This window comes from Candoia aspera, chromosome 5 (genome assembly GCF_035149785.1).
Source record: "Candoia aspera isolate rCanAsp1 chromosome 5, rCanAsp1.hap2, whole genome shotgun sequence".
Classification (NCBI taxonomy): Eukaryota; Metazoa; Chordata; class Lepidosauria; order Squamata; family Boidae; genus Candoia; species Candoia aspera.
This window is the reverse complement of record NC_086157.1, coordinates 98621944-98638489: the sequence shown is the minus strand read 5'-3', so window position 1 is coordinate 98638489 and position 16546 is coordinate 98621944. Positions and strand designations below refer to the sequence as shown.

Here is a 16546-nt window from a genome sequence, read left to right as displayed (position 1 = left end):
AGAAGAAAACATGCACATTCTGTATAAAACATTCTCATAAAATTGTGCTGAAATGACTGGTAGATGCATTATATTTTCCATGAAGCTCATGCAAACATTCATTTTTTAAAAAAATGGGCTTTCAGAAGAACAACGCCATTTGGATTGTCCTCAGCTCCTCTGACACCATATGTAATCTACACTCAGTTGTATTTACCATGGCATTTCATACTGTACCATGATATTTTTTTTAACCTTCTGACTGTTATAGAGTAGGTTGTGAAGTTGCTTGCATAGCAAGATTGAATTTGAGGTATTGCCTAATTATTTGTGGATTATATGAATAAATGACATCATTCCAAACAGGAAAACTGTGCGGCTCATTATTTAAAATGAAGCAATGTTAAGTATTACTGCTCAGGTGTATTCGAGGAAAAGACATGGGAGCAGAATACTGTGTGATTCAATTGTGATCACTAAGGAGAAAATGTATATATATATATATATTTTTTTCCTAGTAATGGTAAAATCCAGATTCAGCTGGTTTTAAATCCACCCCCAAATTTGGGGAGCCCATTTTAACTTGGCTCATTTCAGAGTTTGTAGGAAGTCCATAGAGACAGAAGACTCTTTAAATGACAGCAAGGACAGCTTTCTCTTATCTCCTTGCTTCTATCTAATGCTTGCCCAGTTTCAGTAGCCTGGATGTGGTATTGTTGACCTATATTCTCTTGATTGCAGTGGGTCAAATAAATAAATCTTCCTACTACGTTTTCCATTGCCACTTTTTTTAACCTAGGAGCAAAAATTAAGGAGATGAAGATTGGAGCAGGTGCACAATAGCCCTCTGTCTGGAAGCACCCAATCCAGTCCTTCATGGTCTGTTTTTTAAGCCACAGTAGCTGAACTCAGAGCCACAAATAATCAAACTTATTTAAGATTAGTGTGATCTATAAATCTAGCTAATCGTCATCATAATTTATTAAATTTATATGCTGCCCGACTCCAGACACTGAGATAAATCATGCATGATATATGAATTGTGTTGCATGTACACATGCTGAGGAACCATGCTGAGTTGCTTTCTGAAGTCTTTGGTATGTTAATGAGATAAATAAACCCAACACAGAACCAGTTGACTCCTGGACCCACAGCTGCTACTTTGGCCAGTTTATAAAGAAGCTAAAGCTATATATCAGTATCTTACAGTTCATCCATTGTTTTTCTGGGTCCCAACAAATGGGGTATTTGGTTTGCAGTGGAACATCCTATGGATCTAAGAAATGTAGTTCAGTGGCAAACCATTTGCTGTGTACACAAAAAGTCCCAGTAACAGCTACAAAAGGTTGCCTAAAATCCTGGGAAGCTGCTGAGAGTATGCAGAACAGGTAGAAAACTGTTGTTCTTCAAACATTTTGGACTACAGTTCCCATCAACTACAGTCAGCATAGCCAATGGTGAAGAACTGATTATGGGAATTTTAGTTCTAAATACCTGGAGGATATAGGTTAGTGTTTACCAACCTTGGAGCTTCCTGGTGGTATGGACTAACTTCCAGAATCCTCATCAAAGTCTATGCTGCCTGTGGAATTCTGGGACTGAATTCCACACACCTGGAAATTGCCAAGGTTGGGAAACACAGGCATAGACAATACTGAGTAAGATTGAGAAATGATATAAGGTGGCTACATTCTTTATGTACATTCTTTCACATAAAGTCTTCGTCATTTGAAATGTGAAGTAAGGAGAAGGGGTTGAATGGGTATATTTAGAAAGTTTATAGGATAAGATTCCAACTTAAATATACATATGCATAAATCAGGTCTTTGCTGCAGTTACATGTAAAACTGCTTGAAAGAGTGTAAGCAGAGTTGAAACTGATTAGGATGGGAGATCACCAGGTAATTTGAGGCCTATAGGTTAAATTGGGAAGTAGAAAAAAAAAGATGGAAGAAAATGGCAAACCACTTCCATATTATTGCTGAAGAAAATCAAATGGATGTAGCCATGTGGTTATCAGAAGTTCAGCTTCACTCAGTGAAACCTCTTAACTCCAGCAGAAATAACACAACTTCAAAACTGCTGATCTCTTCATTTTTCCCAGTTAAACTACCCCAACTTTTTTAAAAAAAGTTGCTCTCTGACAAACCATCCCCAAAATGTTATTTAAAACTGGATTTCAATCAGAACATTCACCAGGAACATAACACTAACAAGACCCAGAAGCTACTACAGTATTAGTGATAGTTGCTGGGGTTTTGATACTCTCCTTGCTATTTATTCTTATTTATTTTTATTTTATTTATGTATCAAATTTTATCACCGCCCATCCCCCCAAAAAAGGAGGGACTCTGGGCGGTTTACAATAAAAACCTTTTATTGTAATTCATGGTATTTTATTGTAATTCATGGAATTACAATAAAAGGTATTACAAACCTTTTATTGTAATTCATGATATTTTATTAAGAATAAAATACCATGAATTATTAAGCACAAGTTATTTTCCTGGGAACCATCCCATCATCTATGAATTATTCACTCATTTCACCATCCATCCACCCTTTCCCAATAGGGACATGAAAGCTTCTGTCTCATTCCAAGTCTGAAAATCACAAGATATTCTAATAAAAGAATAACATATGTTCTTCACTGTTACAGTAATTTTATTTTTAACATGCAGCAATCTAGTCTTATCAAATAAAGCTTAACACATAACAATTTGACCCATTTTGTTTAGCATGTAGCCTGCTGTATTGCATTCTCTAATAAAAATGTTTAAAATGCAGTATTGTACAATGCAAAATGTTTCAGATTACGAGTTTAAAAAAAAATGTATAAGGAAGTGGGATTGTGATCAAAGCATCCTTAGCAGAAAAATCTATTTTCTTTATGGAGAGAAACTGCTAGTACCTATACATTGGCAGGTTACCTTTTATTAGTGCATTTGTAGAATTATAAAAAAAACTAATTTGAAGATCGAGCTGCTGACACATGATAGAGATGTATCTGTCCAAGTTATCCTCTGAAACCTGATTGAGTGATGTACATCAGGTTATAACCCTCCATAGGTATCCGCAGCCTCCTTCCCTAATTATCTGGTTCTCTCCTAACTCACCAGTGCTGCCACCATTTTCCCCCAGTAACCAACCATACAGTGTAACAATCAAAGCAGAAACACCTGACCTTTTATTCTGAGCCAGCTCTAGCAGGCTTTAAAAAGAACAGGGTCTCTTAAAAATCCAGCACTATGATTTCTGCACTGGGAATACTGTATGGTCACTGAGCTTTGTGGAGTCACAACCCTTCAGAAAAACCAGTGGAGGCTGCCACATTGGTAAGTCAGGCCCAGTCAACAGGTGGGAAGGAAATAGGAAGGGCTTATTGCTTCTTTCCTCAGCAATTCAACAGCAGAAATGTATGTAGGCATATGCAGTAACCAGCTAAGCCCAAAGACTGAAAGGTTGGAGGTCTCAAACCTCTTCTCCCAGAAATCCTCTGAATATAATGCCTCCCCTGCCTTCCAGCCTTGGAGTAGCAAAGCAAAGCAACCTTCATCCCAAATCTGCTTCCTGTAATTTTCTCTGCTTGGTTTTAATTTGGTCCTGTGGAACAAGAAAGAACAAACTTCTCCAGCTTCTGCCTTCTGCCTTTCATTTAGGGACCTGTGGATTGCCTGCTCTGATCATGCTCACTTGTGCATAATGTTAATAAGTGGAGACCCATCTCTGCATGCCCTCCCTTTCCAACAAGATAACATTGGGTGGGTAGCAACCAGGAAAAGTGCCTTTGCTCAGTAGTGCCCTGTCTCTAAATTGTCTAGAGTCTGCTCCCATGGATTTTTGGTGCTAGAATCCTGTTGGCTTCCTATAGGAATCAAGTTGGAAGAGGCGGTGCTAGAATTTCAGAAGGAAAATAAGAATTAATGCTACACAAGCTGATTTATTCTCATGGGATAAAACTATATTGGAATCTCAAAACAATTGAGTTAACTCATACAGATCCAGGGTTTTCTTCTACTCCAAAATAAGTTTATTTTTTTCCCAGCAAGGAGATGCTATTCACTTGTTTAGTAGAAATACAGATGAAGATTCCCTCAGTTCAAAACAGATGTTGGTTGCAGACAGTGGTGAGCTGATGAAGTGGTAGATAAGAAATTTAAGGAATGATAAGATAAAAAGGGTTGTGATTTTCAAGTGCTCTTACAGCCTGCTGGTGCCTGGCAACCATATCTTGCAGTGTAACAGGGATTCCTCAGAGGTTTAATCCTTGCAGAGAACTCTGGGATCTCCCTGGATCAGACTGTACCCCTGTTGGGCTAAGGGCCAGGGGATTTTAGGATTTAGTGAAGTGAGTGGTTACAACCATCAACATAAGTAGTATAATTGATGCCAGTCATTAGAAGACAGATTCAAAGGGCTGGGCTGACTTGCAGAATAACACAAGACCTACAAGGCAGAAAACAAGTCATAATATATGTAATGCTTTTAGGGATACGCAGTATCATGCAATTTTTTTCCCAATAGCATCTTGATCTCCAAATTTGCTGTAACCCATAAAGCAAAGGCAGTCCTCTTCCTCACAATTCTTCTGGTTTTTGACTCACAGGGTAAGAAGAAACCTAACTTACGTAATGCCTGTCCTGCATTGCCAAGCTGAAAAACTTTGTAACTGAAAGCTGAAAGATCTTGGAACTCATGGAGGCAGCCAGCTTAGTAGGATGAGTACCATCAAGATATTAAGTTATCAATACAAACATGCATGCACACCCCCAATCATTCTGAAAATCAGCCAAATTCTGTTTTCTTGCCTTTTTGCAAGAAACACATGAAAATTATTCACTTAGCGTGGTTTAAAAAGCAGACAAAGCAAATCCCACCCCCAAAAAGTGAAAAAAGAAAATTCCTAACCCTGACCATTTACTGTACATCATCACCTCATCTTTGAAGTTCTTGCCTCTCCAAATGTGAACCATTCCCTAAACCAAGAATCCTAGATGGATCTTGACAATTACAACAACCTAGAAATGAACTGTTGAAGAATTACGTCCACAGAAAGAACTTCCATATCACCAAGATCACTTCAGCTATGGTATACTCTTGCAGAAGCTGTTCATTCATTCGGCCTTGAATCATCAAGTGACAACTGTGCATGTCTTCACCCCAACCATCTCCTTCCAGCTACAGGATGCCATATTTACGTGGAACTGGTCCCCTTTGGGACTTACAGTATTTCTGAGTAGAGACGAGTAAAATGATTAGAACTTGGATGGGGGACCATCTTGGAATTTCGAGAATTATGGGGACTGGTAAAATGAGAGACTCCCTGGAGTTGCTCTCAATTGGCCAATGTAGCTTTCTTTCTTCCCAGTAGGAAGTAAAAGAAAAAGACCCAGAAAAAGGCATTCTATACTGTTGCCAAGAAAATTCCATGAACCAGCTGAGATCAACTCCAGGGAATCCATTATTTTACCATTCACCAAAAATTGCCCACTCCTGTTCTAAATGGAACTTTTAAAAGATGAAATATAGCTAACTAAATATGTGTTTCTTGAAAGACCCCATGTATTTTCTCCTTTAGAGAGCAAAAAAAAAAAAAGCTAGAGCAAAAATACTATTTCTGCTTCTCACTTGGTTTTTTGCTTAAGCCTAAGGTGTCCTGTTTTGTTAATAAAAAAGTGACATACAACTGTCTGTCTCATGGGATTTCCCCTGCCTTCTGAAATGTGTGTCAAGCAGCTGAGTCACATTCTGCTTGTCTTTAAGATGGCCTTTGAATCTATGAGAAGTATCTTTCAAGCACACACTGTGGCTTCATTACTTGGGAGGGGAGAAATCTGGCCCAGCAGCTGTTGAAGCTCTAAAGCATTGCTTTAATACATATGGTTCTCAGGGGGAAGTAATTTTAAGCTGGTGGGACATCTAAGAATACCAGATGATGACACACATAGTCAAGTAGGATATCAGGACAGGCATGATATGTAATGAGATGCCTCTGTATTCAATGGCAAGAAATTCACAACTTAAAGAAATATAGATTATTAACTGTTCTCTGGATGGCACTCCCATTAGTCAACTGTAAGCCATAGAGTGGAACAGAAATGTGCAAAGCACTGGTGGTGCTTCTTCTGATTGAAGATAATGTCAAGGCTATGTATAATCTCTCTCTTAGCATAAATCAACTTCTTTGACCAGCTTCTTGGGTTACCTTGGTGGAATGGAAGATATGGCATGCATTAATGCTTGGCAGCATGAGTAAGACAAGAAGTCTGAGAAGGTGCAAGAAGGTCCAATGCTATGGGTCCTCAAACAGTGTGGGAAGAAGTGAAATTAGTGACCTGCAGTTAGACAGCCCCATGACCACATGCAGCTCTGAAAGGTTTGGATGAAACCCCTTAAGTCCCCCAAGACTTAAAAACTACAGTATCTAAATGTGACAAAAGTAGACAATGGTGAAGTAAGTGAGGATTAGCAGTACTCACCATATTTATTTTACATTTCAGTTACATTACATTTAGGATTACAGACGTTGAAGTCCAACACTTCTGGAGAACAGGAGATATGAGTAGACTGTTATTAGTCTGGAAAGAAGTCTACAGGTAGTTCAGTCTTATGCCCATTTATCTGTGGAAAAAGTCCAAATGAATTTAAGGAGACTTACTTCTGCAGTAAACTCCCAAAGGGACTTCTCAGTAGATATGTATAGAATTGCTCTAGTATATTTCTATGCATAATTAAGAAACTATATTGTATATTAAATGGGTTTAACACACAATATTAAACCATATCCTTTCCTACCTTTCTTATGCCTTTGTAAGACCCTTTCCTCAGTTCCTATCCTGGAAGTCCACATAGGCAAGGTTTTTATGTTTATGTACTTACATTTTGTGGGAAAAAGAGACATAGCTCACTAGTAAGGGATATGCACAGTCAAAGGCCCCAGATTCATGGTACCTCCAGGTATTCAGTCAAGGTATACCTGGAATTTGATTTTAATTGTATTTGGAGTTGTATGTGGAGTTCCATTTGGACAATGGAAAGACCTCTCTCTGTGTGTTACTTTCTAAAGCTGCTGACAGTTACAGTAGATAGTACTTGCCTAGTTGATTAAATTGTGTGACTTCATGTAAGGCAACTTTCTTTCAGTAGGCAGGGCAGTAGCAGAGTACCTGCTTTGTGTCCAGAAGACCCCAAGTTCAATCCCTGGCATCTCTAAATAACATGGGGCAGGTAACAGTTGATGAGAATGGCCTCTCTCTAGTAGAATTTCTGGAGCACTATAGTAATTCCCCATATGGACTAGAGGGACCAAGGGTACATTAAATCACTTCCTATTTCCAGTATAATATTGGCAGTATAATATTGCCCAATTGGCATTGCTAGACTTCCTCATCCTGGTTCAAAATATACATTTTTTTCTGAATTCTACAGAGAGACAACTCCAAATACAACTCCAAATACAATTAAAACCAAATTCCTCATTTGCTATGTAGTACTTCGGAATATCTTATGCTTGTTTCAGATTCTGGGAGTTTCAATCCCAATATATTTGGAAGACACTGGGTTGGGAAAGTCTGCACTAAGCCTTTATTATTACTTCCCTTTATGTGATGCAAACAGGGTTGACCATGTTAATTGGCTTAAGGCTGCAGGGAAATTTGTGTGGCATGTCAAAGTCTATACTCTGAAAGTGGGCTAGACCAGGACTGCAATTTTTAAGATTTCTTCAGAATGATTAAGGGATGAAATTGTATTGTAAGCCTTAAGCCTTAAACCTTCCAATCCTACAAAACATTTATTTGGCTTTGGGGAGCTCTGAGGGCTAAAATAATAATATGTGAGTATTATTTCCAATATAGTAGAAAATATATGTAGCTCAAGGTTGAACTGCTAGATTTGTGATGTTCTCTGAGCTTGGTTGTTTTCTTGCAAGCATTTCATTATCAGGCTAGGTAACATCATCAGTGCATGGAAGAGTGGAGTTTGCTGTTGTGTGTGTGTGTGTATTCTTCAAATTTAGTCACTGCCCATCTCAAGGAGCAACTCTATATAGAAGCTTGCCCTGCCAGTCTTGACAGGTGTGGGTGGGTGTTCTTCCTTGATAGTTCCTTGACCATGGGAGGGATAGTTCCAAATCAAGGAACTATCTTCAAGGAAGAAACCACACCCAAACCAAGACTGGTAGGGCCAACTCCTATATATATAATCAACCAACAAACTCACTTTCCCATGCATTGATGAGTATTATTTCTCATAAGTGTGACAGTTGCCTTATTCAAAAGACTTGTGTTTCAACCTGTTGTCCTACCAAAACTCCATGTCTAGATCCCTTCCTGATCGAGGTGTTTTTGTGAAATTGGTGTTTCAGCCAATTCCTGCTTTTATATACTGCTGAATTAGAATGCATACAACAATATCTGAGTTTAGTGTTCTTGAAATACAATAACATCCTGTTATCCTGTAAGAAAAGACTTGCTTACAAAGGTAACATCAAGAAGACAATTGAAAAGAACAGGAAGCACACCAAACATTATTTATTCAGATGATAACAATGGTAGATCAGCATATTTCCACTAATTGATTACATAAAACGGAAACAATGAAGAGTTCATGAGTGTCTAAGCCACAATAAGCTGATGTGTTAATAAGTTTTCATGTTTGTAGCTAGTATCATGATTCTACATGAGATACATCCATCATTTACAAAAAAATTCAGGGAAAAGAGAGTTTTTGCCATGTTTTGAAGAGAAATTAATTTACATCTTCTTAGATCCATTTGAATTATCAGATAAATATAAATGAGGTATTTTAGCTTTTTTTAAAAAAATGCATTACATTTTTTCTACATCAAAACTTGGAGCACACCGAGAAGCACTTCTGAGGAGTAGCACTCTCATCCTTCACCAGAGGCAGATCTTTCCATGATTCCAGGAGTGTGAGATGGTTGCTCAGTCTTGATAAGACTTCACCAGAAGCCACATGAGGAGTACTGTTATCACTACTATCATAAAGTTGAGGAAGAGCTCTTGCGTGGATCTATCCATGGCCAGGAAGATTCAAAGAAAGAGCAGAAACTCCGTCTGTGGGGTGAAAGGGAAAGGGAAGCTCTTGTTTCACTTTGTCCTTGTGACCAACCTTGTCCTCACCTAAAGAACAAGAAAGATCCCAACAAAACTAGATGTAGGAGGATCACAAGCATTCTCCAGTCCTATTTATACCACAACTAGCATAAGTAAATGTTATTTCTATTGCTAACCGTTATGCAAGCAAGAGATATAAAAAAGGCAGAAGGTATCTCTAACAGCTTATCGCCTTCTTCAGTTTCTACTGTGCAACAAGCATTCTTGTTGACATCACTCAACTTCTCCACAGACATAACCTTCATGAGAGTGCCATTTAGATTTGCAATTATTTTTGTTTTTTATGGTTGTGGAAACATATTGCATCTTGGGGGAAAGTTAGTAGTGACTGTATTCTTGTCTGCTCTAAAACAAAAAGGAAGCATAGGCTTCCTTCCATATATTTTGGGAAGGATCCACCTTCATATATTTTAGGAACCTCCTTCAGCTGTTTCAGAAGTATGAGTGTATCATGGTTAATGCCTTGCTCATCCAAATACTAGATTTATTTATTTTTTGGTGCCTTCAAGTCATTATTGATTCCTGGGGACTGCCTGGACAAGTCCCTGCAGCTTTGTTGGCAAGATTTTGGAAGTGGTTTGCCATTGCTTTCTTCTTCCTAGGGCTGAGAGAGTGACTGGCCCAAGGTCACTCAGGTGGCTTTGTGCATAAGGTGGGACTAGAACTCATGATCTCCCAGTTTCTAGCCTGGTGCCTTAACCACTGCACCAAACTGGCTCTCAATAAGCAAATACTAGAATTAGCTTGCCTTTAATGTTATTTCTGTTCAGATGTGAAGATGACCACTTTCCAGTTAATCTATTCTTGAACCCTGCTTTGGTGCTAGTATGAGATTTTCTTCTTTGGAAGAAAAGCATTGCAATATGGGTATATTTGGATATGTGTGTTGTTTGTTTGTTTTACTGGAACTCAAGATCTAGGAACATCTACCTTGATGTAAAAGACATATTTTTATTAGATACTTGAGTCTAGGAATCTATTTTGAGTAGTCCTTGTGTACAATAATCTATTGTTGGTTACAATTCACTTTCTTCATTTGACCATAATGTGGGGATGTGAAGAAACAATTTGTGGCTACTCTTGTTAAGCAATTGGAAGTTGAAAATCCTTGATAAACTATTTCAGATTTACTCACAGAACTACAGTAGATTTTGATCTATTCTTCATCTATCCTTGAGCTAGAAGAATTCTTTTGGATGAATGGTGGGGTTTTGGTTTCCCCCTTAGAATACACCCCTAAATTGTAAGAAGTTTTTTTTAATAGAGTATGAATGAAAATATTAAGATGTTATGGAAAAAATAAGCAAGATGCACCTGTTTGATAGTATTATTTGTTCAATGGTAACTATTTTAACATTGATTTTAGAATTTACAATTAATTATTAATTATTTAGTTTGTATAAATATTACATATTTTATTTAATATTTAATATATTGCACTGGTTGTAATAGCATTTCAGGACAAAAGAATTCATGGCATAAATGGTTTAGCAATAGATTTTAAACATTCTCTTCTTGGGCTGTTTGAATACTAAACTGAATATTGCCAAAACACTAATCCCCTGTTGTTTTGTTGGTGGGTTTTGTTCAGGATCATTTGCTAAACATCATCTGGCAATTGGCCTTAAGAATCAGTTCGATTTTTACTATTATTTTGCTTCACAGCAGGTTGAAATATCTGAAACATTTTGGGATTATAATTCTATATATGACTTGTACCACCTGTGAAAGTAGGGTTTCTCTTAACATAAAATCTTACCATTCTTGAATCTTCAGTGATCTGTTAAATGAGGATAGATCTTCAGCTGTTTGGATGGAAATTCTGTGATTCCTAATCTCATTGTATGATTTCTATAGTGCTGATTATTGTTACTGATATTTATATATTGCTTAGATTTTAATAATGATCTGCAGTTTTTACAATGCAATATATTCCTTTATTTAAAACTTATGAAAGATTGAACATTCTTACCTAATTCTGTGATACTTGTAAATTCCCTGTTTATTCACTTAGTGTTTAACTGCCCTTCCTTGCCTCTTTTTTCTTTTTCCTTGTTTATCTTCTTTTCTTTTTTCCTTTCTCAAAAATGTTTCATAAAAATATAATTAAAATTGAAATACCTAGTGGACTTTGGCTAACCTCAAAAAGCTAGGCAGGGACAGATCTAGTGAATGAGAGACCACCAGAAAATCTGATAGACTGGGTGGTTGAAAACCGTTTCTGTATTGCTGCCAAAGAAACAACATGGATGCTCAATTCATCTTACCTTATTGCACTACTGAAGTGCTATTGAAAGGAGTGACATTACACAGAACTGGTGAAATTTCAAACAGGAAATCAAGTGAATCATATAGATGGCATGAAGACTAGTCATGCCCCTTCCTTGCAGTTAGAAAGATGGGAAGGCATGTCATAATCTCATGCCACATACTTCCTCAATTTTGAATTTTTTTAGAGCAAAGTGGGATCCAACCACTTGTATATAGCAGCCAAGCCAGAAGACAAAGATGCCTCAGGTGATGAAACAGAGAACTGGAAATGTTGACACATTTAAGAAAGATCCACAATGTATCACCTTTAATACTTTGTTGATATAGTAGCAAAGTGTTACTGTGCATTCATCTAGACAATAACTGTGATTTTCCTGAAACATCTTGGAAATTAGAGGAGACAACATAGTAATTTCAGCTCAAGGCAGGAAGTTCCAAGTGACTGTCTCTCCATATCTGGACCTATCTTCTCCAACCTGTTGCCTAATTATATTATTGGATTTTGGCTCTCAGACTTCCCAGTCAATATGATGTCTCTATGGTAAACAAGCTAATTAAAAAGATACTGGCATCAGATGTGTTGTGATAGGATCTGATCTGAACAAATGAACCCTATATAAACACTGCCAAGATGAAATTACCTAGACATCTAATCCATCTGTATGCATGGTCATGGCTATAAATGGTTTGCACTGGAGTAATTAAAAATATTTCTTAGTCACCCTCTATCCAGAAGACTCCAGGGCAGTGGGACAAATGTCCGAATAAAGCTATGCACACAAATAGAATATAATAAAACCAATAAACAAGCATAGCAGAATACAAAACAACCAAAAACAGTAATTCAGATAAACATACTGAAAATAAGGATACAAAAGCTGAGCCCCTAGGACACTAAGAAGTTATGGACTGAATTTTATTCTTGTAAGAGAGGGGAGGGAAACCTGAAGATGAAAATTTCTATCCTTCATCACCATTCTCCAAGGCCAATTCTTTCCAAAGGTGGGGATCCCATTATTAGAAATTGTGAGGCCCATACAAAATGAAAACATATTCTATCATCAAACCTGTGTGGCAACTATACTAGACAGGAAGATAAATGTAGCCCTCCTCCATTCAAAACAAATGAGCTTTATAATAAAGCAACGTCTGGCTTTATGGAAGGGAAGTACCACTCCTGCACAGAAGTCTTATTTATTTATCTGTTTATCATTCTTTTCCACAGGAAGAGGCAGTGAATCATGGTCCCCCATCTCTCCTTCACAGACAAGCAGCTTGTATGGATAAATGCTGCCTTGCATACCTTGGAGGAAAAGAAGGATCTAAATCAGCAGTTGAAAACTTTTGCAGCCCCCGATCTCCACTATTTTCCTAGAAAATTGCCCAACTCTTATTAGGTAATCAATCTCAACCCCAAAATCTCATGGGATCTCTTGAGAACACCAAAATTGCATATGATTTCAGTGCATCTCAAGAGTTCACATGAGAATGCTAAACTCTTACTAGATTTAGGATCTACTGGGATCAGCACCATTTTTTTCCTCCAATGTGGAAGTTACAGACATGGCGGGTGTCCTAGTTCCATAATCTAATTCATTAAATTGGAGCATATGTTATGGAAGGTCTCCCTCAAAGGAAACCAGTAGGATGCTTCTAATAGGACCACAATTCAATGCACAATTGCTTGAATACAAAGGGCCTTACCCTTGATCAAGCATGTATAAGTTTCTACTGCAAGTATTAGGCTACAATAATACTAGGAATAAGTCCCGCTGCACATAATGGAACTTATTTTTAAACAAACATATAAAGGACAGTGCTACTTTTAAAAACCTAAAAACTGCTGAACAGAAATTTCATAAGGCAAGAATTTCATCCCATAGTAATTTTTCTTAACAACAGTATAGATCTGGGGTTGGTTTTACTGTATGACTAACGATCTTGACCACAAAGGTTAATGAACATGCAGATGTTGCTGCAATACAACTGGAGACTTACATGTCTGAATTTAATTTCTTAGAAAAGGTACCAAAGCTGTGAAGATCCTGCACTTGAAACCTTAAAGCCATCTTCCCCAATTTGATACCCTCCAAAGGAGTCAGAGCTACAACATTCAGAATATCAGCAATGTCATGGCTCAAAATGCTGGACTACCTTGGAAAGGTCCTGCCAGGTATCAGCTAATAGGACAACTTCCTTCCTTCCTTCCTTCCTTCCTTCCTTCCTTCCTTTATTTGCTTAATAAGTAGGAAAGGACAACCTGGATGGCTGAAAGGTCTTCAAAGACTATCTTCTCTCCCCATTGCACTGCTGACAAGAACCAAAATACAACCACAACTCCCGAATGAAAAAAGAGAAGCAAGTCCAATCCCCCTTGCTTGAAATGATAGTAATCCCACCCCCGCATCCTGATGTAAGAGAATTCCATGCATATTGGGATTTTTCCAAGCTTCTTCAGCTCATCTTAGTCTAAAGAAATCTGCTCAGTTAATATAGCAATTAATGCTGGGAAAAGCCAGCAGTCTTGCAACAAGGTATTCTTTGAATCTGATGATCCTTGTTGGTTCTTCTATAGACATCATATAAGGGCTGGTTTATCATCTTATTACATGTCAGTCTTGCTTTAAGGTACAGTTAAATTAAACTCTAGTGGATCAGATAGTAGCCTTACCTTTTATATTTTTTTATGTCAAGAGACTCATTAAAAGGATTTGCCCAGGGTTTCACTTCACAATAAGCTTTTTAGATCTATAGGACAGTGAATATTTGATATGCATAGAAGTATCTGCAAAGGACTTTAATCAAAGCAAAATAGACTGCATTAAATTTCATGTCATAGTTCATATAGTTTTCCTGATTGGATGCAAATTAATTTCAGTGATTGCTTTTCTCTCTTTTAACCCCCTTCATAAATTTGTGCTAGAAATATATCTTAGGGAGAATTGTCAGTGGCCAGTTGCAACCTTTCATATAGTTAAGAAAGAATCTTACATTCTTTCTCCCTGCCTCTCCTTTGCCCTTTTTGAAATATGCTCCGGAGCATATAAAGGCCTATAAAAGAACAATTCTCAAAAATAGCATGGCTATTATTCAAGATTCGCCAACTCTTTTCATTCTCCCTGAAATAATACCCTGTCTTTACAACAGTAAGCAGCATTCCCAACTGGGTGCCTTCCAGATGTTGAAAGACTACAGCTCTGTACCTGCAGCAAGCAAGGAATTCTTGGAGAGTGCCAGATTGAGAAAGACAGGTTGAAGAGAAACTTATTAGATATTCTGTGAATGTTTTCCTCCATACTTCCTTGTCCTAATAATAGTTTAGTCCATTTATTTTGGGAAGAATATTGAGAGGCTTCAGTACCATCTTCCAAAATAGTCCGAGTATCAAATATTTTCCTTTTGTTAGCTAGTCGGGGGCTTAATTTATGTATTTAAATTTTCAAGCTTTCCACATGATCCATAAATGAAGAGATTAAGCTCAACCAAATTCCTATGCTGATTTCACTGAGGCTGATCTGTGTACCTAGGCAAGGATTGTATCTCCCAGCTATGTGTTGACTTGAGAAAATATTAGAGTAGGATTTTTATATTAGTACTATTAAGTGGGGAACAATATAATCTAATGGTATAAGCATCAAAGCTGTAAACAAAATAAACTTAAGTCATAATTTCCATAGTAATGCTTGAGACACTCTTGTAAGGGGCATTACTAACTACGTTCTCTGTTCTATAGAAGTCTTGGGTTGAGAGATGGCAGCTTGCCTGAAGCTCCTGAGCGGGTTCACCAAAAGCTGAGATTGCATTCTATGTTAAACTAGTTCTGTGAAAGATAAAGCAGCGTGGTTCTGCAATATTAGATTGCTTTTAATTCTAGCAACCCTGTGTCATCTCCCACTGGATCCAAATGGTCCTGATCCATTCAGCTTCCCTCAACCTCCATTCCAAATCTCTACATGAGGGTAATACTGTGTCCTTATTAGCAAGCATTATGTCCAATGATTAGTAATAGTTCCATAATTAGAAGCAAAGAAAGTCAATACTCTACATCATTAAAAGTTTTCTGGCTACACAATAAAGTGGGAAAGCCAGCATTTCCTATAGCTTTAAATGTCAGGATTTTCCCACTTTGGGCTGTTAGTTTTCTTTCCTCTTTGAAGAAGAAATAAGATCTACACATATAAAATGCATCTCTTGCTCTACCTGCAGATGATGGATGGAGCACCAGAGCTTGATGCCCAGAGCTTCTCAGCTTCTTCTCATCATCCAGGGCTGTCTGGGTGGGAATTCCTCTGCAGGAACTAAAGTAGTCCGAGGGAGGAGAGCATTGGCAACATAAGCAGTGATGTCACAGGCTTCCTCTTTAAATGGGGTTAAGCTGATGAGGAGAATTCAGTTGAGGTTATTTATGTATTGGGAGCAGGGAGGCAGGAATATGTTCAGATTTACATATTTTGGGGTTCTGGCCTGATTTGGTTGTAAGAATGCCAAAGAATTCTGAATCAGGGAGGATCCTTCTAGATATTTTTTTAGCAAGTTGATTCTTCCTCAAAGCATCCACTACGTAATGCCCTGCAAAGCAAAGAGAAAGAGAGAGAGGTAATTGCCTGGAATTTTCTATGTTCTTTAGGCTCAAGGAAGTCTTACTCAACCTTTTGACAACTGAGCTTCCAAATTCCAGGTTCTGTGCAGATTGCTTGACAAGCACAGCCACCTGTTCCTGTCCCACATTCTTATTATAGTAATCTCTTAGCTTCTCATATTCCTATAGATTGAATCCAAGAAAGAAAGAACAGCAGGTGCAAAACCTTCTTTGTACTGCAAGATGAAGTAACTAGTTAAACTGTTATAAGGTGAAAACCAAGGGACTCCAATTTCCCACAATCTGAACCAATGCTATATGGACTTAGTTATTGATAAATTTACCCTATGCTTTCATCTCCTAACTCATTTTCTCAAGAAGTTTATTTGAATATAAATTCATTCATAAATATAGTGCCCTGGGTGTTAAATACCTGATGACATGCCTTTCTCTGGCTCCCATGAGCAGTTTTGGCAAATCATTTAGATGTCATAATAGTTAAGAAAGGACGCCTTGGGCAATCTCTCTCCCAGCTAGTATGGTTGGCAAAATCATGCCACACACCTCAGTATACACTACC

General features: G+C 37.7%; 1 protein-coding gene across 2 annotated transcripts; it reads right to left on the bottom strand.

Moving 5' to 3' along the window:
• Positions 1 to 8500: 8500 nt before the first annotated feature.
• SLN (sarcolipin) lies at positions 8501 to 15908 on the bottom strand. Of its 2 annotated transcripts, none has more exons than XM_063304471.1 (2): positions 15588 to 15908; positions 8501 to 9122 (listed from the first exon to the last, which is right to left on the bottom strand). In XM_063304471.1, the coding sequence occupies exon 2, from the start codon at positions 9018 to 9020 to the stop codon at positions 8925 to 8927; it is 96 nt and encodes a 31-aa protein (XP_063160541.1). In that variant the 5' UTR covers positions 9021 to 9122; positions 15588 to 15908; the 3' UTR covers positions 8501 to 8924. The 2 variants fall into 2 exon arrangements, with proteins under 2 accessions (XP_063160541.1, XP_063160540.1); XM_063304470.1 differs by having other exon boundaries at positions 8501 to 9056; positions 15588 to 15891.
• Between the last annotated feature and the right edge of the window lie 638 nt (positions 15909 to 16546).